This window comes from Nycticebus coucang, chromosome 5 (assembly GCF_027406575.1).
Source record: "Nycticebus coucang isolate mNycCou1 chromosome 5, mNycCou1.pri, whole genome shotgun sequence".
NCBI classification, from domain to species: domain Eukaryota; kingdom Metazoa; phylum Chordata; class Mammalia; order Primates; family Lorisidae; genus Nycticebus; species Nycticebus coucang.
The window spans coordinates 41,481,359-41,503,132 of NC_069784.1; the positions used below are offsets into that span (position 1 = coordinate 41,481,359).

The 21,774-nt window shown below is 44.2% G+C and overlaps 1 protein-coding gene across 1 annotated transcript; it reads left to right on the forward strand.

Moving 5' to 3' along the window:
• The first annotated feature begins 3,912 nt into the window (after nt 1-3,912).
• LOC128585456 (acidic mammalian chitinase-like) lies at nt 3,913-21,020 on the forward strand. Its single transcript, XM_053590562.1, has 11 exons — nt 3,913-3,976; nt 5,609-5,632; nt 5,727-5,928; nt 7,211-7,267; nt 7,734-7,899; nt 9,134-9,258; nt 9,855-9,978; nt 11,056-11,241; nt 11,932-12,048; nt 12,943-13,084; nt 20,721-21,020. The coding sequence occupies exons 1-11, from the start codon at nt 3,913-3,915 to the stop codon at nt 20,954-20,956; spliced, it is 1,443 nt and encodes a 480-aa protein (XP_053446537.1). The 3' UTR covers nt 20,957-21,020.
• Nucleotides 21,021-21,774: the final 754 nt, after the last annotated feature.

Genomic DNA, 21,774 nt, shown 5'->3' on the forward strand with positions numbered 1-21,774 from the left:
TCTGTGGTATCAGGCTGTCCTGCTTCTACTATTTGTGGGGTCCAGGGATAGTATACAAATGGAGGCCTGCATATCATATGTTGATAAGTGACTTATGCCTACATGTTAACAAATATGACTTCACAACAACTACAAGATCAGAATCTGAAGATTTAGAATTCTCAGACTCCTTGGAATTCCATACCAAAACATGTCAGCACATGCCCTCAGCACACGCCCTCAGCTCCCAGCACACAGACAATCTCTTCTCTTCCTACGTTCAGCTTTGTCTTGCAGATCAGGGGCTTCATTGTCATACTTGTGGACAACTCAGATTTTACATTCAAGCATCATCTACATCCTACCCTCACTCCAACACATACACACAGAATCTCTGGGCTAAGCATGTGCATACCAGTATTTGTGGTCTACCCTTAAGGATGATGGTCCCAGGAGAAAAAAAAAATAAAAGCCTGTTCAGGCTCTGCAGGCTATTGGACAGGAATCCTGGGAATCTGGATCATAGTTTAGGAGATGGATGAGCGCTCTAGGTGGATGTACCCCTAAGCCCTGCAGTCTCCTTACCTGGTGGGGGAAGGGTGCAAATGGAAGAGGCCACAGTAAAACCGTACAAAGCAAGTGTCAGCAAACTCTGACCCATAGGTCAAACAAGCACACTGCCTGTCTTTATAAATAAAACCTTATAGGAACACAGTCACACTCAGTTTGTTTACATAATATCTGTGGCTGCTTTCACTTTACAATGGCAGAGATGAAACATGGCAACAGAGACAAGTACACCTTGTAAAACCTGAGATATTTACTGTCTGGCCCCTTGCAGAAAAGTTTGCCAAGTAGATTGAATCTCAGAATGTAGTGGTACCAGCATGTCTATGGATTACAGATGGCTACATGATCCAAAGGGACAGAGGGTGTGAATACTAGGAGACATGTTTCACAGCTGCTTTGAATATCCCCTTATGAAACAAGCTCTGGACATACAGGGTACATACCAAAGTATGGGAGTGGCAATCCCTGGTGGATACTAACGGCTTAATCACACTGAATGCCACTCCAGTGCTCAGATTTTCTCACTACAAGATAGACCATGCTCAGGGTGCCTCTCTGGCTTCTGAACTCTGGGTCAGTGCTTTGCTTTCCATGGTAACTGAGTTCTTGAGAAGCAGAAGAGTAATTAAGAACACAATCTGGAGTCAGACTTCCTGAGTTCACACACACTGATTTGTCACTAACCTACTATCTGTGTAACCTTGGGCACATTATATACCTTCTCTGTGCCCCAGTTTTCTCATTTGTAAAATGGGAATAATAATAAGAATAACTACCTCTCAGATATGATGGTTAAATCTTTTGAGCTGTGCCTGACACAGCACAAACATTATTTGTGTTTGTTGTAACTTCCCTTAAAAGGAAGCCCTTAGACAAAACAAATCTAATAGAGTTTATTTCAACAGTGATTCATATGTCAGGCAGCACTCAGAACCAGAAGAGGTTCAGAGAGCTCTGCTGTGCAATGTGGACAATGAGAGTACTTATGGACAGAACCATAAAGTAAAGGACAGAAATAATTTGATTGGTTACACCCAGGAATTTGCCTTATTTGGACACAGTCTGATCAATTGGCTGCTTGTGATTGGCTGAGATCCAGCTATCTGCTATAATAAAAGGTATATACTCCTAATTAGGTTGCAATTAGTTTATAAACCAAGTTAGGTTACATGAGTAGGGACTCAGGGGTATCCAACTTGTGGCCCAGGGAGCCACATTCTGATTTTGTAAGGACTTTTTTTGCTTAGCTATGGTGTCAGATACTACAAAAAGTATGCACAAAACTTTTACTTGCTAATCAGCTATCGTTAGTGTTTGAGTATTTAATATGTGGCCCAAGACAACTCAGTCTTCCAATGTATGGCAGAGAAAAAAAGCAGGAGATGGACACCCTTGAACTACAGAGTCAGCTTCAAGCAGCCAAATTTAATTTAGCACTTCCCATTATCCAGCTGTTCTAATGGGCACAAGATAAAGTCTGGACAGCTGCCCAACATATTAACCTTGGCCTTGCACAGAGCCTAAGAGTCCATTAAAGGTCTGTGTCTTGAGCTCTAATCCCTGAACTCTAAGCAGTCCTCTTTCATATCTGCTGGCAAAAGAGAACCATTTACTTTGCAATCATCCAGGAGAAGGTTAAGAGTAGGGCCTCTTGTCTGCCTGGAATTAGGGAAAGATCCTAGTCAGCTTTCTTTTCTTCTGTTTTTTTTTTTTTTTTACTCCTTTCTCTCCTCAGACAACCACTTTGAGGAGATCTTTGAAGGCAAGGAGTCTTTATGCCAAAGAGGAACTATATTTTAGAGTTGCAGAGGAGTGGTTTGAGTAAGAGTCAGGGAATTGTAAGAACTCAGGCTGTCCCTCCTTGGATCACAGCTCTGCTGCTTATCAGTGTGACCTCAACAGGTTTCTTAGTCTTCTGTGCCTCAGTTTTCCTAATCTGCAGAATACATAATAGCATCTGCCTCAAGGGGTCATTATGAAGATTAAATAAATTAATATGTGTAAAGCACCTGGCACATCGTGAGTCCTGGAGGTTAGCCATTATTATTTTTTATACTGATCCATTGCTAATTCCTCAATACTTCTAGTTATCAGCAGTCTCCTAGGTTTCAGGCACAGGCTAAACAGAATCCAAAGCCTGAGAAGGATGGAGAGGATTGTAGGTAATAGCCTTGGAAGTGCCCTCAGCCCTGCACAACCACATACTTGTACTAAAATCTCACGTACTCATTTCTGTGTTCTTTGTGAATCCAAATTGACTTTAAATAGATCTGGGCTTAAAACACCCAAGGGTCTGATCAGCATCTTTCAGATGCTTATGAAACTTGCAAACTTAAAATCTTGTGTGGAGTTATCTTGTTAGGAGTTATCATGTGCTGGAAGTACAGCAGCAGTAGCATGTATCCCAGATGGATTTCAGTGTCAATCTGGACTGTGTAAATGCAAAGATGCCTCAGGGCTGGTGTCAACACCAAAGGGGAAATAAATGCCTGCTTTGGAGCACAGCAGATCCTAGCCTTGCTCCTCTCATTGTCTCTGTGCTGAGGGACCTTCAGACGTGGTCTAGAAACCTATGATATGGCACCCTGGGGGGCTTCCTGTAAGTGGCATCCCTTCCTGTATCGATAGTAAGGCTGGGATGGAGCAGCGAGAGATAGATACTAAAATGTGATTCTCAGTGCCTCAATCCATAGGCAGTTTTGCAGGTGTCTTTTCTCTGACATTGGCTGTTGGGACAATGTCCCAGGCCTGGCTACTTTTCCCATCTGAGTCAAAGCTTAATTAGATATGCCTGCCCTGGTAAATTTCCTCTATTCTCTATAAACCAGGCAATCTTCAAATAAACAGAAGCAACCTTGGAAAATGATGTTTTCTCACTCCAAACTTTCAAACTCACAAATTTGTTGCCACACACATCATTGCAATAATAGATTCAAAGAGTTGGGGCCTTCACAGGGGCTACCCCCACACCCAGTGTCCCCACGGATATAGCCTAGTCAAATGGTTGCCTGATGTCCTTTGTCCACACTCCGCCTAGGATCCAGCTGGTCTCCCTTGACACGTGGGCCTGCTCTGACCCTTAATGACTTTGGACCCTGGGTCAACCTCCTATGTGTGCCAGATATGCCATTTTCCTAAAAGGACGTTTAGTCAACAGCCTTTTAAAGCTGTTCTCATGGCATCTCCATTGTGTCCTTGGGCTGATTACCCAAGATGGAAAACACAGATAAGATTCAGAGGGTGACGGGGGAACCCATGCAGCTCCTATCCCTTTATTCCTGATCCCATTTTACTTGCCAAAGAGAACCAGGTGCAGGTTGGGAGGGTCCAGCAAGCTCCCTGTAAAAGAGCTGCTGAGTACCCATGAGGACCTGGAACTCACGTTTAGAACTTCCCACCAAAATGGGCAAACTCCTGATTCTTGCTGGTGAGTCTTTCCCAGGGCAGCTGAGCTCTCAGAGCAGCTGCCTTTTCTCTTCCATCCTCTTTCTGTCTCCTCCCCTATCCTGTGCTCTAAGGCCTCCATTGTCTCCTTCCTTGCTCTCTTGCATCCCCCTTGGGTTTATAATCTAGTGGGGAAGGAAGGAGGGGCCCACTGAGCACTCAAGGGCTTCATGCGGGAGGGAAAGTGGATAACTCTGGTGAGCCAGGACAAGAGTATTTCTGCCATGGAAGCATAGAAGACTTGCCCAGTGCCCCCTTTCCGATGTTCTGAGATTGCACCTCTGTGTCAGCCACAGAGCAGGAACTCAACACACACATACCTCATCAAGGACTCATCACTACTGGTAGAACACATGAATGAGGCAGGTGCTTTTCTGCAAAAAGGCAGAAAAAGGCAGCATTAAGGCAGCTCCGCCAGAGCTGATTTGCTTCCCAGAGGGGATGACCAAACTGTGGCTAGGAACCAAACAGCCCAGTGAGGGAGATGGCTGGGCCGGCACAACAGCACATCCTGGCTGTGATTGGGTGGCTTAGAAAGGAATACAATTTAAAAGCATCATCTGAAGGCAGTAGATCAGCTAATACAAGGGCGAGTAGGGGAATGAGCAAGTGGGGAGAGGAGAGGAGGGAGGGGGATGGGAGGTCAGGTGTATGGCACACTTCTTGAGGGCGGCACACAATTATAAGAGGGACTTTACCTAACAAACGCAATCAGGGTAACCTACTTCTTTGTACCCTTAATGAATCCCAAACAACAAAATTAATAAATAAAAGCATCATCTGAGTTGAAAAGTAGAGTGAAGTTTTTTCTAGAAAAGGCGAGTTCTAGATCTCAGTGTGAACAGGCTGCTACGGGAAGAGGGCCTCTGCCCCAAACCTCCTCCTCTCCACCTCCAATGCCCCTCTGCCCTCCCCCACCATATGGCTTATCTTTAGGGTGTGTTAATTCAACACACATTGGTAGAGAGCTGACTGTGTGCTGGGCGCGTTGGACTGGGTAGGGGCACTCAGCAGTGTGAGCACCGTCTCTGTCCTCATCGAGTCCACAGTCTAGAGGGAAGACCAACAGATAATCAGTGTGGTAAGTGCTGCAACAGAGACAGGCACGAACACCAAAGGAACCTGGAGGTTAGCAGGGAAGCCCAATCAAATGTCACCTTTCTCAGGAAGTCTTCTCTGACCTCTACTTCCCATAATACTTAGTTCGCGTCCCAACTTTATCACTTGTCATTTCACATTGCACCTGTGTGCTTATAGGTGTAACTCCCCCTCTCCAGCCTGTGAGCTCACTAAGTACAGAGACCCTCTTTGGTTTTTCTTTTGCTCTCTACCATGCAGTATTTAATAGGGGCTTGTTGAAAGAAAAATAAAAAATCATCCTGGCTCCTGAGCTGTGCATCACCATTTGAGCTTTCAGGGAGCCATCTGGATGCCTACATCAGCCATCTGCTCCAAAGGCATCATGCAGAAGCCTGGGCTGGGAAGAGATTTCTGCAGCAGAAAGAGCACCAGGCTCCGACTCCCTTTCTCCACTTGCTGGCCAGGCCTGCTCCTTCCCAGCCAGGGAAATGATGGCCCTGGCACCCTCTGACCAAGGTTTCCCTTCTTTTTTTAGGGCTGGCCCTCCTGCTGCATCTGGGTAAGTGTCCCATGTATGGGTGGGGGCTGCTAGGGTATGAGTTGGGAAACATTAGTCAGAGCAAGGCCCATCTCTTACTTCCCTACCATTCCAGGAGCCACAACCAAAATCGTCTGTTACTTCACCAACTGGAGCCAGTACCGCCCTGGGATTGCCCGCTACATGCCGGACAATGTAGACCCCTGCCTCTGCACACACATCATCTACGCCTTTGCTGGAATGGCCAACAACCAGATCACAACCATTGAGTGGGATGATGAGACCCTCTATGCCGGCATCAATGGCCTTAAGAACTAGTGAGATCTGGGCTTGGGCTTTGTGGTGGGTTGGAGGTTTTCACATGAACCTTTCAGAAATTTCCTAAGAGATATCAACACCAGAATGCTTAGCCTTTGAGTGCTGACTTCTGCTCCAGAAATCTCTTCCCAACCCAGGCTTCTGCATGATGCTTTTGGAGTAGATGTCTCACAATCCCTCAGTGCCTCATTGGGAGAGTTTTCAGCATCCTTCTTCCCAGGAGAGGCTGGTTGCTATCATTGTTCTGGATTATTTCCTCATCAGATCCTCAGAATTGTATTCTATGTGTCTCAGGAGGTGCCACCCGCAGGAGTTCACTGTGAAGAGTGTCCCCTGGAGTTTGCCATGTTGCAGTATTGCCCCACATCACCCTATGAACTAGCTGCCAATTAACCTAAAATGGTTCTTGTGCCAGTTAAATGCTTAGCATATTTACTAGGTGACTACTATATACTAGGCATTCTGCTAGGTGCTTTTCACTTATTATTATAGGTAACCTCACATCAAACACAATGAAGTAGGCACGTTGAAATCATTTTAAAGTTGAGGAAACTGAGCCACAGAGGGGTTAAAAGCCTTACCTGGCCCACAGAACAGTGGAATGCCTGAGTGATTTATCGGATAGGTTGATACTTTCATGGTCTTGGGGATCCAAAGGGTAGGTTTTATGGTCAAGCTCACAGGACCTGTGGTTCCCGCTGGGAGATGCTACAGTATAAAGGAATTAGGATTGAATTCTGTCACCTTACTAGTAGGACAATCTTGAACAAATTGTTTAATCTTTCTTAATATCATTTAAAGGTCAAATGATATTAATAGTTTCTGCCTTGTGGGACTGTAAGAATTATAAGAACAATGCATGTAAAGTACTTGGCATTTAGCAGGCACTGGGTAAATGGTAGACACTTCTACTGCCCCATTCCTGACTCTTTAAGAGACTCAGGCTTTCAGCGTTCTGACTTTATATAGCCCAGCAGCTGCAGCCCAACTCCTGTCTGTGCTAAGGGATTGATTGCCACCCCCAGGATACCCTGCCTTTTCTTCCCTTGAAGTTATATGCTGCAACAGGACTTACTGGCAGAGCTGAGGGCAAGAACCTGTCCAACGAGTATTTATTTATACTGTGCCAGGAGATACCCATGGCACAAGGGCACCTTGATCCCACAGAGAGCTGCTTCCAACACAAGACGGAGTGTGGGATGTGAAGGTGGAGGGACTGACTGGAAGATGACATTTCCTGGCTGGTGGGATTGCTTTACATTGGTGTCTTTCTATCTCCAGCAACACAGAACTGAAAACCCTGCTGTCTGTTGGTGGCTGGAACTTTGGAACCCAGGGGTAAGACTTCATATTCATGTCCAAATCATTTCTAGATTATTCAATCTCTTCCAATTCCTAAGGCTCTCTGAGTTTCTCTGCAGAGGACAGCCCCTCATACCTCAGTTAGGTATCCCAGAATTCTTCTCTGACCAGCTCTGTCTGAAGTCTGCCCTTCCTCCATCATAGCTGTTACTGCATAGTATTTTAATTTTCTATTTAATTATCTACCCCTTCCTCTACATGTGCTCCTCCAGGTAAAAACTATTTTATTCATCACTATAACCCAGCAGGGTTGAATGAATGACTGGATGTGTGTCCAGGCAAATAGTGAGGCTAGGCGACAAGACAGAGTATCCAGGAGCTCAGGCCACTATAGTTTCCTCCTACATCCCTGTGAAATACCCTACGGGAGAATCCTGATCTTGTGAGGATCCGTGTCAAAGCCCGTCCCTGCCATGAGATCATGATGATTTGTTGACTCCAGGTCCTCCAACATGGTGGCCACTGCTGAGAACCGCCAGACCTTCATCCAGTCGGCCATACAGTTTCTGAGGAAGTATGACTTTGATGGGCTGGACATAGATTGGGAGTATCCAGGCAACCGTGGCAGCCCTGCTGACACTAAACAACTCTTCACCGTCCTGTTGAAGGTGAATACCCTCGCTCTGTGCAAAGAGCACAGGATCTGGCCTAGTGAGCTGAGACAAAGCCTCTGTCTGAAACAGGGGTTCTGAGAGAAGTTGAATAACCCCAGCTGAGGATGCAGATCTCAGCCTTCTGCCTCAAAGCCTGATTTGTTCAGTATGAAATCAGCTCTCACTTTCAGGGAAAACTCACGTTGGCCAAATTATGGAAACTGGTGTAGGATGGCATAATGAAAGTTAACAGATTTACAGTGATAAATGTAACTTTATTTTATTTTATGTTATTTTGAGACAGTCTCACTATGTCACCCTCCATAGAGTGCCATGGCATCACAGCTCTTGGGCTTAAGTGATTCTCTTGCCTCAGTTTCCCAAGTAGCTGGGACTACAGGTGCCCACTACAACGGCTGGCTATTTTTTGTTGTCGTCGTCGTTGTTGTTTAGCAATCCCAGGCTGGGTTTGAACCCACCAGCCCCAGTATATGTGGCTGGTGCCCTAATCACTGAGCTACAGGCACTTAGCCAATAAATATAACTTTAATCACCAATATTTGCTTTGATATTCTTAGTTCCTCTTCTTCCATGACTGATTATTAGATTCAGTTGCATGCAGTTTGCAGGGGTGGGAGCCATTTTTATCTATCTATCTATTTATTTATTTATTATTTATTGAGACAGAGTCTCACTCTGTCATGCTGCGTAGAGAGCTATAATGTCATGGCTCACAGAAACCTCAAATTCCTGGGCTCAAGAGATCCTTCTTGCCTCAGCCTCCATCCAGCGTAGCTGATACTACAGGTGCCTGCCACAAAGCCTGGCTAGTTTTTCTCTTTTTAGTAGAGATGGGGGTCTCTCTCTTGTTCAGGTTGGTCTTGAACTCCTGAGCTCAAGTGATCAATCTGCCTTAGCCTCCCAGAGTGCTAGGATTACAGGCGTGAGCCACAGTGCCTGGCCATTTCTTTTTTTTTTTTTTTGTCTCTTTAATTTAATCATTTTAAGAAATTTTTTTTTCTACTCTGGATGTTATTTGTTCGTTTTAAAGTTTAACTTTCACAGTGTGACCAAACTCCCATCATTTTCAAGTTTTGGGGACATAACTCACTATTGTCTTTGAAAACCAAAAACAGCTTTTGGACCAAAGGACTCTAAACTGAGCTCTTCACATCTTTCTTCAGAGCTGTGAGCTTGTCACATGCTCACTGGTTCCTCCAGCCTGAGTAGATTATCCTCTGTTTCACAGGAAATGTATGAGGCTTTTGAGCAAGAGGCCACCCAGAGCAACAAGCCCAGACTGCTGATTTCTGCTGCTGTGTCAGCGGGCAAAGGTACCATTGAGACTGCCTACCAGATCCCCGAGATGTCTAAGTAAGTACACCCAGGGCCCATGTTCAGAGCTGAATAACTCTGGGACCTTCCCCGTATTGTAAAACACCCGGATACTAGTGACCAATGCTCAGGTGCCCTAAATATAGAGGGCTCCATCTCAAAGGAATGAAATGACCCCAATGGCCGAGGAAGAGGCAGGGGAAGCCAACATGAACTGTACTTTGTTTCTAAACCTGTCTCCAAGGTTCTCTATGGTAAAAGGAAATCTGGAGAAGATTAGTTGAGTCTCAAGCTTCTACAGCTCATAAAAGTCTTAGCACACAGGGCGGTGCCTGTGGCTCAAAGGAGTAGGGCGCTGGCCCCATATGCTGGACGTGGCGGGTTTAAACCCAACCCTGGCCAAAAACTGCAAAAAAAAAGTCTTAGCACAGGCAGATACTGATTATGGGCTTGAGTTCCTTCTATAATATATAGGTGCTATTGAGATAAAGGTGAGGGAGAATTGGATAAAAAATACCAATGCATTAGGGAACCCTTATAGCATAATTACAAACAGAAGGGACTAGAGCTTTGCACTGAGGAGTGTGATTTTCCTTGAATCATTTATCTTTTGTACCTTCCCCCAATCACCTAAGGTACATGGACCTCATCAATGTGATGACCTATGACCTAAGGGGCTCCTGGGAGGGCTTCACAGGAGAGAACAGCCCCCTGTTTGTAGGACCCAACGATAAAGGAGACTACAAATACTTCAATGTGGTGAGTGAGGAAGTGGATTCAGGAAGCCAGCCCTGACAGATATCTGTAAAGCATGTCATGAGATCCCTAAGGGAGGCCAAGGAAGCCAGATGTATAGTTCATGTTCCCTATCTCCTTGCTCTTATGACTAATTGGTAGGATAAATAAGATATTGCAAGGCCTGTTGCATGGCTCACACTTGTAATCCTAGCACTCAGGAAGGCAGAGGTGGGAGCTTTGCTTAAGTTCAGGAGTTCAAGACCAGCGCCTCTACTAAAAATAGAAAAATTAGCAGGGCATTGTGGCCGGTGCCTGTAGTCCCAGTTACTCAGGAGGCTGAGGCAGGAAGATAGCTTGAACTCAGAATTTGAGGTTGCTGTGAGCCAGGTAGATACCACAGCACTCTAGCCTGGGGTAATAGAGTGAGACTCTCTCAAAAAAGAAAAAGATATTGTAGGATAGTTATATACACTTATTTATCACACAAAAAAGGAAGCAGAATAGTGGTTTTCCCAAACATTGAGGAATTTTAAAAAACGTCTTTTCCATTTATGCTGGGAGCACATTTTATGATCTATCTTGTTCCTGCTCTTCCTTGCCCCTCTTCTACCCTCTTCCTATCCTATGAGGCTTATTTGCCTTATTTGTATGGCTTAGGCAGCCATAACATTGAGTCTGCTTAGTAATTAGCAGGTGGCTAAATGGGCTAGCTGTGATTTCAGTGGAAATTTCAACCAGGGATTTAAAAGTCTCCCAGATGGAGGCCCCATGCTCAAACATTTTTGCGCACCAGTTGGAAAGACAACTGGATGCATGGCTGAACTTCAGTCACGCCCCACATGCTGAATCCAGAGTGTAGAAAAGGAGGATGGGAGAGCATTTCATTCCTAGTTGACACTGTGCTCTGTTACCTAAGCAATGGGCATCTTGACCAAGGATACCTCTAACTCCTAGTTCTAGAAGGTTGGATTGTGGAAGGGGATTGACCGGGTGCCAGACCTGGAGACACCAGGGAATTGGGTAGAAAACATGGTTTCCAAGGCCTCTGGGCCCATGCTTGACTGCTTCCTAATGGCATTTTCATCATCTTACCTTCAGGATTATGCAATGAACTACTGGAAAGGCCAAGGTGCCCCTGCTGAGAAGCTGATGGTGGGCTTTGGGGCATACGCCCGCACCTTCACTCTCACCAACCCTGCCAACCATGGTCTGGATGCCCCCACCTCTGGCCCTGGGACTGCTGGGCCCTATACTCAGGAGGCTGGAACTCTAGCCTACTTTGAGGTAATGTCCTCAGAGGACCAGGGTACCAGAGAGACCCCCTCTCTCTCTGTTCCCAAGATTGAAGATATGTCCATGGAGAAAGTCTATACTTTGCTTTTTATTATAGTATGAGGTACCCTGTTGCTCACTGCTCTGAATATATGTGCTTTTCATATACCGTCTTATTCAACATACATGACAAACAATAAGGTACCAACATCCTCCTCATTTTACACAGAGGACACTGAGGCACAGCAAAGTAAGTGATCTGCTCATGATCACAGCACTAGTAAGTGGTAGAGCTAGGATTCATACTTAAATTGTCCAGCTCCAGACCCTTAGACCTTAACCGTTATACCCTACTGTGCCCTTGTTAGTTTTTAGGAGGCAAAAACTCTTTCAAATAAGAGGAGCAGGGAAGCTTGTTGTAAAGGTAAACTGAGGCACAAAGCACAAAGAAACTGCCTTGTCCGCTATAGTGCAGGAGGTTATTGGCAGATACAGGACTGGAAGTTGTGTCTCTCCAGCTAGTGTACTCTGCAGTCTTGCTGGACAGGAAAAACAGGGCAGGGAACCAAGTGCTCTTATTCCCAGCAAAGATGGGTGGGGTGAGCAGTGTAACCCAGGAAAGAAGGGAGAAAGGACAAAGAAGAGGCCTGAGCAGGGTAGGGCCCATCTGAGGCATGACTACTCTTCCTGCACCTGCCCCAGGTCTGCTCCTTCCTGAAAGGAGCCACTGAGGTGTGGAACGCCCCCCAGGAGGTGCCCTATGCCTACAAGGAGAACCAGTGGATTGGATATGACAACCCCAAGAGCTTCACCCTCAAGGTAAGGCCCTCCACACCCTTCCTTCTGCATGGTCAGGGAGAGGTAGAGGACCTGCTCTACAGGTGTTGTTGAGTTGTAAACCCAGGAGACACCTAAGGGAGGTGAGGCAAGGTGAATTGAGTCCCAGGGAAGCCCTGAAGTTTCCAGGTGAGCCAATGACCCAGCTGCAGAGCCTGGAAGCTGGAGTAGCCCCTTCAGCTCCAATTACAGTTGGCTTCTTTCCATCCCTCAGCTCCTGTACTTTTCCTCTCTTCCATTCCCTGGACTCTCCTTTAGTCCCTTCCCAGGCTTTGCTCTCGTCTTGTTGCAGCTGTTTAATTCATGCTTCCTAAGGCAGAAATTCTTCCTTCTCCAAAGATCATGGTGTTGACCACAAGGTCTCTTCCTGTCCTTTGCCTATCTCCTGCCTATGGCATGTTCATATAGGCTGAGTCAAAATCAGGAAATGAGTTGCTCTGGGTTATGTGGCTTCTGACCACTGGCCTTCACATGCTCAAGTCTGGGGACGGTGTGCTTAATGCTTGTCAACCTACCCATTTGGAATACTCCCTTTTTCCTTGCCCAGATATTTTTCTCTGTGAAGGACCCTATATCTTTATGACACATCACCCACTCAACATGTAAGCTCAGATGAGCCTTCTCAGAAGGTGGTTATGATAATAGAGTGCAGGGTGGGGGAGGGATCCTTGGAGCCCAACACTCATTCTCCCTGACTTAGAGCTAAAGTCCTTCCTTACATACAAATATGGCTGTGAATCCCTCAAAGTGGCTGTAAGAAAGCCACTCCCCTTCCCTCCTCTCCATGCCTTGATCATCATCATCCTACCATCCTGCTGGAGGTGCTCCCAGCATTTGTGCAAAGACACCCACAGTCATCCTGGTTCTCTTCTGCAGGCCAAGTGGCTTCTAGAAAACAGCTTTGGAGGGGCCATGGTCTGGGCCATTGACCTTGATGACTTCACGGGCACTTTCTGTGGACAAGGCAAATACCCTCTCATGAATGCCCTCAAATCTGCACTTGGTGTCTCCACTCCCGGTAAGTAGTGATGACCTACAAGCCATGAGATGAAAAACCTGACATGGTTGAGGAAAAAGAAAAGACCAGAGCTCCTTTAAGCCTTACATTAAAGGTTTCCTCCAGATCTTCCAGCTGTCTTGGCATGTCCATGTGGAACTAGCATTCAGCAGGTGGCCTTCTAGGGGGCAGCTTGTGAGTGACAGCCCTGGTGAGAGAGAGAGGTCCTACCAATATTGTGGGGGGTTCTCCTCTGTTCAGGGGGGCTTCACTAAAGTGAACTGAAATACCAGGGCCTGGGGAGGGAGGAGGAATGTCTTCTTCCCTGTTCCTGTCTGCTCAGCTCCAGCCTCAATGACTTCATGGAGCAGAGAAGACAAAACAAGGAAGGGATTGAAAGGTTAGAAGATGAGGAAAGGGAAGGGAGATGGAGATCCCTGAAGGGGTTAGCTTGTACCTGCACCAAGGTGGGGAGCATAGATACAGCTGTTCTCAATGCACAGTTTTGTCCAGTCCCGAGGGCACGTCCAGGAAGCAAGAGGGGCTGGGAACCTGCAGGGAAGCCAGAGCTGAAGGTTGGGTCTTTACTCTATGTCACACCTCCTGGTTCTTTTCGATTTCATGTAATCCATTTAGGCACTCTTGGTGACAGGTGTTATTAGTTTACTTAAAAATAAAAACTAACAATTGTGTAGCACTTACTGTATTCTATACCATGCACACTGGAAAATACTTTACCTAATATTCTTTTTTTTTTTTTATTGTTGGGGATTCATTGAGGGTACAATAAGCCAGGTTACACTGATTGCAATTGTTAGGTAAAGTCCCTCTTGCAATCATGTCTTGCCCACATAAAGTGTAACACTCACCAAGGCCCCACCCACCTCCCTCCTTCCCTCTTTCTGTTTCCCCACCTATAACCATAATTGTCATTAATTGTCCTCATATCAAAATTGAGTACATAGGATTCATGCTTCTCCATTCTTGTGATGCTTTACTAAGAATAATGTCTTCCACATCCATCCAGGTTAATACGAAGGATGTAAAGTCTCCATTTTTTTTAATGGCTGAATAGTATTCCATGGTATACATATACCACAGCTTGTTAATCCATTCCTGGGTTGATGGGCATTTAGGCTGTTTCCACATTTTGGCGATTGTAAATTGAGCTGCAATAAACAGTCTAGTACAAGTGTCCTTATGATAAAAGGATTTCTTTCCTTCTGGGTAGATGCCCAGTAATGGGATTGCAGGATCAAATGGGAGGTCTAGCTTGAGTGCTTTGAGGTTTCTCCATACTTCCTTCCAGAAAGGTTGTACTAGTTTGCAGTCCCACCAGCAGTGTAAAAGTGTTCCCTTCTCTCCACATCCACGCCAGCATCTGCAGTTTTGAGATTTTGTGATGTGGGCCATTCTCACTGGGGTTAGATGATATCTCAGGGTTGTTTTGATTTGCATTTCTCTAATATATAGAGATGATGAACATTTTTTCATGTGTTTGTTAGCCATTCGTCTGTTGTCTTTAGAGAAAGTTCTATTCATGTCTCTTGCCCATTGATATAAGGGATTGTTGGCTTTTTTCATGTGGATTAATTTGAGTTCTCTATAGATCCTAGTTATCAAGCTTTTGTCTGATTGAAAATATGCAAATATCCTTTCCCATTGTGTAGGTTGTCTCTTTGCTTTGGTTATTGTCTCCTTAGCTGTACAGAAGCTTTTCAGTTTAATGAAGTCCCATTTGTTTATTTTTGTTGTTGTTGCAATTGCCATGGCAGTCTTCTTCATGAAGTCTTTCCCCAGGCCAATATCTTCCAGTGTTTTTCCTATGCTTTCTTGGAGGATTTTTATTGTTTCATGCCTTAAATTTAAGTCCTTTATCCATCTTGAGTCAATTTTTGTGAGTGGAGAAAGGTGTGGGTCCAGTTTCAGTCTTTTACATGTAGACATCCAGTTCTCCCAACACCATTTATTGAATAGGGAGTCTTTCCCCCAAGGTATGTTCTTGTTTGGTTTATCAAAGTTTAGGTGGTTGTAAAATGTTAGTTTCATTTCTTGGTTTTCAATTCGATTCCAAGTGTCTATGTCTCTGTTTTTGTGCCAGTACCATGCTGTCTTGAGCACTATGGCTTTGTAGTACAGACTAAAATCTGGTATGCTGATGCCCCCAGCTTTATTTTTGATACAGAGAACTGCCTTAGCTATACGGGGTTTTTTCCGGTTCCATACAAAATGCAGAATCATTTTTTCCAAATCTTGAAAGTACGATGTTGGTATTTTGATAGGAATGGCATTGAATAGGTAGATTGCTTTGGGAAGTATAGACATTTTAACAATGTTGATTCTTCCCATCCGTGAGCATGGTATGTTCTTCCATTTGTTAATATCCTCTGCTATTTCCTTTCTGAGGATTTCATAGTTTTCTTTATAGAGGTCCTTCACCTCCTTCGTTAGGTATATTCCTAGGTATTTCATTTTCTTTGAAACTATGGTGAAGGGAGTTGTGTCCTTAATTAGCTTCTCATCTTGACTGTTATTGGTGTACACAAAGGCTACTGACTTGTGGACATTGATTTTATATCCTGAAACATTACTGTATTTTTTGATGACTTCTAGGAGTCTTGTGGTTGAGTCTTTGGAGTTCTCTAAGTATAAGATCATGTCGTCAACAAAGAGGGAGAGTTTGACCTCCTCTGCTCCCATTTGGATTCTCTTTATTTCCTTGTCTTGCCTAATTGTATTGGCTAGAACTTCCAGCACTACGTTGAATAGTAAAGGTGACAGAGGACTACCTTGTCTGGTTCCAGTTCCAAGAGGAAAAGCTTTCAGTTTTACTCCATTTAGTAAAATATTGGCTGTGGGTTTGTCATAGATAGCTTCAATCAGTTTTAGAAATGTGCCACCTATGCCTATACTCTTCAGTGTTCTAATTAGAAAAGGATGCTGGATTTTATCAAATGCTTTTTCTGCATCTATTGAGAGGATCATGTGATCTTTATTTTTGCCTCTGTTAATATGGTGGATAACGTTTATAGACTTGCGTATGTTAAACCAGCCTTGCATCCCTGGGATGAAGCCTACTTGATCATGATGAATGACTTTTTTGATGATAAGCTGTAATCCATTGGCTAGGATTTTGTTGAGAATTTTTGCGTCTATATTCATGAGTGAGATTGGTCTGAAATTCTCCTTTTTGTTTGGGTCTTTTCCTGGTTTTTATCAGGGTGATGTTTGCTTCATAGAATGTGTTGGGGAAGATTCCTTCTTCCTCAATTTTTTGGAATAATTTCTGCAGTACAGGAATAATCTCTTCCTTGAAAGTTTGATAGAATTCTGGAGTGAAGCCATCTGGACCAGGGCATTTTTTGGTTGGAAGCTTTTTTATTGTTTCTTTGATCTCAGTGCTTGAAATTGGTCTGTTCAGGAGCTCTATTTCTTCCTGGCTGAGTGTAGGGAGAGGGTGTGATTCCAAATATTGATCCATTTCCTTCACATTGTCAAATTTCTGGGCATAGAGTTTCTGGTAGTATTCAGAGATGATCTCTTGTATCTCTGTGGGATCAGTTGTTATTTCCCCTTTATCATTTCTGATTGAGGTTACTAGAGATTTTACTTTTCTATTCCTCGTTAGTCTGGCCAATGGTTTATCTATTTTATTTATTTTTTCAAAAAACCAACTCCTTGTTTCATTAATTTTCTGAATGATTCTTTTGTTTTCAATTTCATTGATCTCTGATTTGATTTTGGAGATTTCTTTTCTTCTACTGAGTTTAGGCTTAGATTGTTCTTCTTTTTCCAATTCCATAAGATCTCTTGTGAGATTGTTGATGTGCTCTCTTTCTGTTTTTCGAATGCAGGCATCTAAAGCGATGAATTTTCCTCTCAAAACTGCTTTTGCAGTATCCCACAGGTTTTGGTAGCTTGTGTCTTCATTCTTGTTATGCTCAAGGAAGTTAATGATTTCCTGTTTTATTTCTTCCTGCACCCATCTGTTATTCAACAGAAGATTGTTTAATTTCCATGCCTTTGGGTGGGATGGAGCATTTTTGTTAGAGTTGAGTTCCACCTTTAATGCCTTATGGTCTGAGAAGATACAAGGTAAAATTTCAATTCTTTTGATTCTGCTGATATTTGTTTTGTGTCCCAGGATATGATCAATTTTGGAAAATGTTCCATGGGGTGATGAGAAGAATGTATATTCTTTATCTTTGGGATGGAGTGTTCTATATGCGTCTATCAAGCACAGTTGTTCTAGGGTCTCATTGAAATCTCTTATATCCTTGTTTAATTTCTGTTTAGAGGATCTGTCCAGCTCTGTAAGATGAGTGTTAAGGTCCCCTGTTATTATGGTATTATCAGATATCATATTGCTCAGACTGAGTAAGGTCTGTTTCAAGAATCTGGGAGCATTTAAATTGGGTGCATAGATATTTACAATTGAAATGTCTTCTTGTTGTATTTTTCCCTTGACCAATATAAAGTGACCATCTTTGTCTTTTTTGACCTTAGTTGCTTTAAATCCACATGTATCTGAAAATAAGATTGCAACTCCTCTTTTCTTCTGAATTCCATTTGCCTGAAAAATTGTCTTCCAACTCTTGACTCGGAGCTTTAATTTGTCTTTTGAAGCCAGGTGTGTTTCTTGCAGACAGCAAATGGATGGCTTGTGTTTTTTAATCCAGTGAACCAATCTATGTCTCTTCAGTGGGGAATTCAAGCCATTAATATTTATTGAGATAATTGATAAGTGTGGTAGTATTCTATTCGTCTTATTTTGTGAGAGTCCATTGCTTAGTTTTATCTTTTGCATCAGTGTGGAGGTTAGGTTCTGTCCTTTAATTTCTGAGTTCTTACTTTGCTGCTGATCCATTGTGGTGGTCAGTGTGCAGAACAGGTTGAAGTATTTCCTGTAGAGCTGGTCTTGTTGTGGCGAATTTCCTCAATGTTTGTATATCTGTAAATGATTTGATTTCTCCATCAATTTTGAAGCTTAGCTTAGCAGGGTACAGAATTCTGAGCTGGAAATTGTTCTGTTTAAGTAGATTAAAGGTAGATGACCATTGTCTTCTTGCTTGGAAAGTTTCATTAAAGAAGTCTGCGGTCACTCTGATGGATTTGCCCCTGTAGGTCAACTGGCGCTTACTCCTGGCAGCTTGCAGAATCTTTTCTTTTATCTTGACTTTGGACAGGTTCATCACAATGTGTCTTGGAGAAGCTCAGTTAGAGTTGAGGCGACCTGGGGTCCGATAGCCCTCTGAAAGCAGTGTGTCAGAATCTTTGGTGATATTTGGGAAATTTTCTTTTATAATATTCTCTAGTATGGCTTCCATTCCTCTGGGGCATTCTTCTTCCCCTTCTGGACATCCCATAACTCGTATGTTGGAATGCTTCATAAAGTCCCATAAGTCTGACAGTGAACGTTCTGCTTTCTCTCTCTTCTTTTCTGCCTCTTTTACTATCTGAGTTATCTCAAAAACTTTGTCTTCTACCTCTGAAATTCTTTCTTCTGCATGGTCTAACCTGTTGCTGATACTTTCCATTGCATCTTTAAGTTCCCTAATTGACTGTTTCATTTCCTTCAGCTCTGCTATATCCTTTTTATATTCTTCATATCGTTCATCTCTTATTTGATTCTGTTTTTGGATTTCCTTTTGGTTATTTTCCACTTTATTAGCAGTTTCCTTCATTGTTTCCATCATTTCTTTCATTGTTTTCAACATGTGTATTCTAAATTCCCTTTCTGTCATTCCTAACATTTCTGTATAGGTGGAATCCTCTGCAGTAGCTACCTCATGATCCCTTGGCGGGGTTGTTCTGGACTGGTTCTTCATGTTGCCTGGAGTTTTCTGCTGATTCTTCCTCATGAGTGATTTCTTTTATCTGTTTCCTTGCCCTAATTTTCCTTTCACTTCCTCTTGCTCTTTAAGTTCTTGTGCCTGTGGACTAAGGGTTACAGGACCAGAAGGGTGAGAAGGTTGAAGAGCAAAAAAGGGATGAAAGAAAGGAGGACCGAGTGATAAGAAAAAAAAAAAGAAAAATACAGAAAGGAGAGGGGATGGGTAAAAGGAATATTGACAAAAAGAAGAGAGGCACAGAAAGAGGGAGACAGAGCAATATAGGTGTACAGTAGGGTACTTTGATACAACCTTAAAAAAAAAACCACCTTCTGGGGGTGCCCAGTTGGGTGGTTCCCTTGAGGTCAGCAGCTCTTTGCTAACCTGATTAGACACAGTACCCCACCTCCACCAAGTATAGAGGAAAGACCAAAATGCTATAAATCAAACCGAAACAAGCAAACGGAAAACTTTATGGGATAAAATTTGCTGGAAATACCAAATAATAGCGGTAGAAACAGTAACAGAAATGAAGTTCTAATTATTGAAATAGGCAGCAATGGGAAATTATAATTAAACTAGAAAAATTGAGAAAGAAAAAGGATCTGTATGGAAAAGGTTGAACTTAAAAAACAAAACAACAGTAACAACATCAAAATAAACAAAAAAAACAACCAAACCAAAAAAAAAAAAAAAACACAACCAAAAACAAAGCAGTGTGTATATGTTATTGAATATTGTCTGGGCAACACGTGGTCTTCTGGGGTATGAGATGTTAATCACAGTTCTGATACGACTGGAGGCTGCTAGTTTCTCAAACCCCAGCAGGTAGACACCCTAAATCTCTCTTCAGCCCACTTAAAATGGACTTTGCACTTGTTCACTTGCTGAGCAGAGGCTTTCCCAGGGAAGAGCTTGTCGCTGGAATCACTGCTGAAGTGGCTATCCACTTACCCTGTGTGCCAAAACTGGTCTCCCTCTGCCCCCAAGGGTTAGGGCTGCAAGGCGCCTCAGACCCCACCCTTAGGCTACTTGTTCGCTGGGTTACCAGCTCCCACCCAATTCCAGCTCTGCGACCCTGAGGGCAGAGCTTGCCAGGGCAGATCGCTCACAATGGCTGCTTGTTACCCAGAGCCAAACATTATTAGCTCCATCTGGGTCAGCGGCTCAGACTGGGGCCCTAGACAAAGGCCAAAGTTCTCCACACTCCCGCTCAGGCTTTCCCCAAGGCAGTTCAGCTGAGTGCCAAGTCCAAAGACACCAAAACAGTTCACAGGTAAGGCCTTTCTGGTTTGCAGTCTCGCTGCTACTGAACTTACAGTTGTGGATGGGTTTAGACGGATTGAACTCACGCGACCACTTGCCGGTTTTCCACTGTTTTAGTCCTCCTCTTGGGGTCCAGAAGTCTCTCGCTGACTCCCTGTATCCTCTCAGGGGTGATGATAGGCAGATCCCACCAGCCAGAGATGCCTGGAGTCCTATCTCCCCAGACTCACGGTGCCCAGATGCAAGGAAGCTGTTACTCAGCTGCCATCTTCGGGTTTTCAACTCCTTTACCTAATATTCTAAGAGATAATACTATTACCCCATCATTTCAGGGAAGAAATTGAGACTCAGAGAAGTGTTAATAACCTGCTCATGGTCACGTAGCTATGACAGAGACAGGCTGTGAACCTGGGTATCCCTGATTCAAGCTCAGAGCATTAACCCCAGGTTTAGGTAGGATGTGCCCTAAAGGGAAACCACAGTGACTTACAGACATGACTCTTGTGCGGAGAAAAGAGTCCACTCCTGAATGTACGGGGACCTTTTTCTTCTCTCTGCAGGTTGCCGAGTGCCCACCACTACCCTCGGCACCACCTCAGCCCCCATCGTCACAGCAGCGCCTGGCGGTGGCAGTGCTGGTGGTCATGGATTCTGTGCCGGGAAGTCTAATGGTCTCTATCCCAGCCCCACCAGCAAGCGAGCCTTCTACAACTGCGTGAATGGCCACACCTATGAGGAGGCTTGTCAGACAGGCCTGGTCTTTGACACCAGCTGCTCTTGCTGTAACTGGGCTTAAGTCATCCACCTGTGGGGGCCCTTGGGGACTATGGGAGAGAAGGATGGTTAAAGGGAAGTTTGCATCTGAATGGCAAGTTGTCTGTTTTGATTTATTAATCTGCATGATACTGTTTCACGTGTAAACAGCAGTTCTCACCATTCGATTGTCCCCCACACCCCTTGTTCCTGTGCTCCCAAGATGTGCCCAGAGGAGGTTGGGGCTGGGAACAGGAGGGACAGGTGGGTGAGAATTCTCTGAGCAATTCTGTGGGAATTTCTAGTACTCTGGGCCCCTCCTAAAATTAAAGGGGGGAAAAACAGGCACTAGAGGCAAGAGGGATCAAATCCTTGCTCTTTTCCATAAATATGCCTCCAAAGGGTCTCACAGAAGAACCTGAAAGAGTGGCTGGATTCAGAAACTTAATTTATGGCATCACCTCTTCCAGAAACTCTTCCTTACCCCGCTTTACTCATCTTTACTCGTATCCCAACTCTAGGCAAATGTTCCTGAGCAAGCTTTTCTTGTTTTGGGGTTTTTGTTGTTGTTGTTTGTTTTTTGGGCTGGGTTTTGAGACAAAGTCTCAGTCGCCCTGGGATTGAATGCTGTGGCATCACAGCTCACAGCAATCTCAAACTCTTGGGCTCAATTGATCCTCTTGTCTCAGCATCCTGAGTAGCTGGGACTACAGGTGCCTGCCCCAATGCCTATCTAGTTTTTCTATTTTGCTCAGGCTGGTCTTGAACTCCTGAGCTCAGGCTATGCACCCACCTCAGCCTCCCAGAGTGCTAGGATTACAGGCATGAGCCACGGCGCCCAGCCAAGCTTTCCTTATTTTA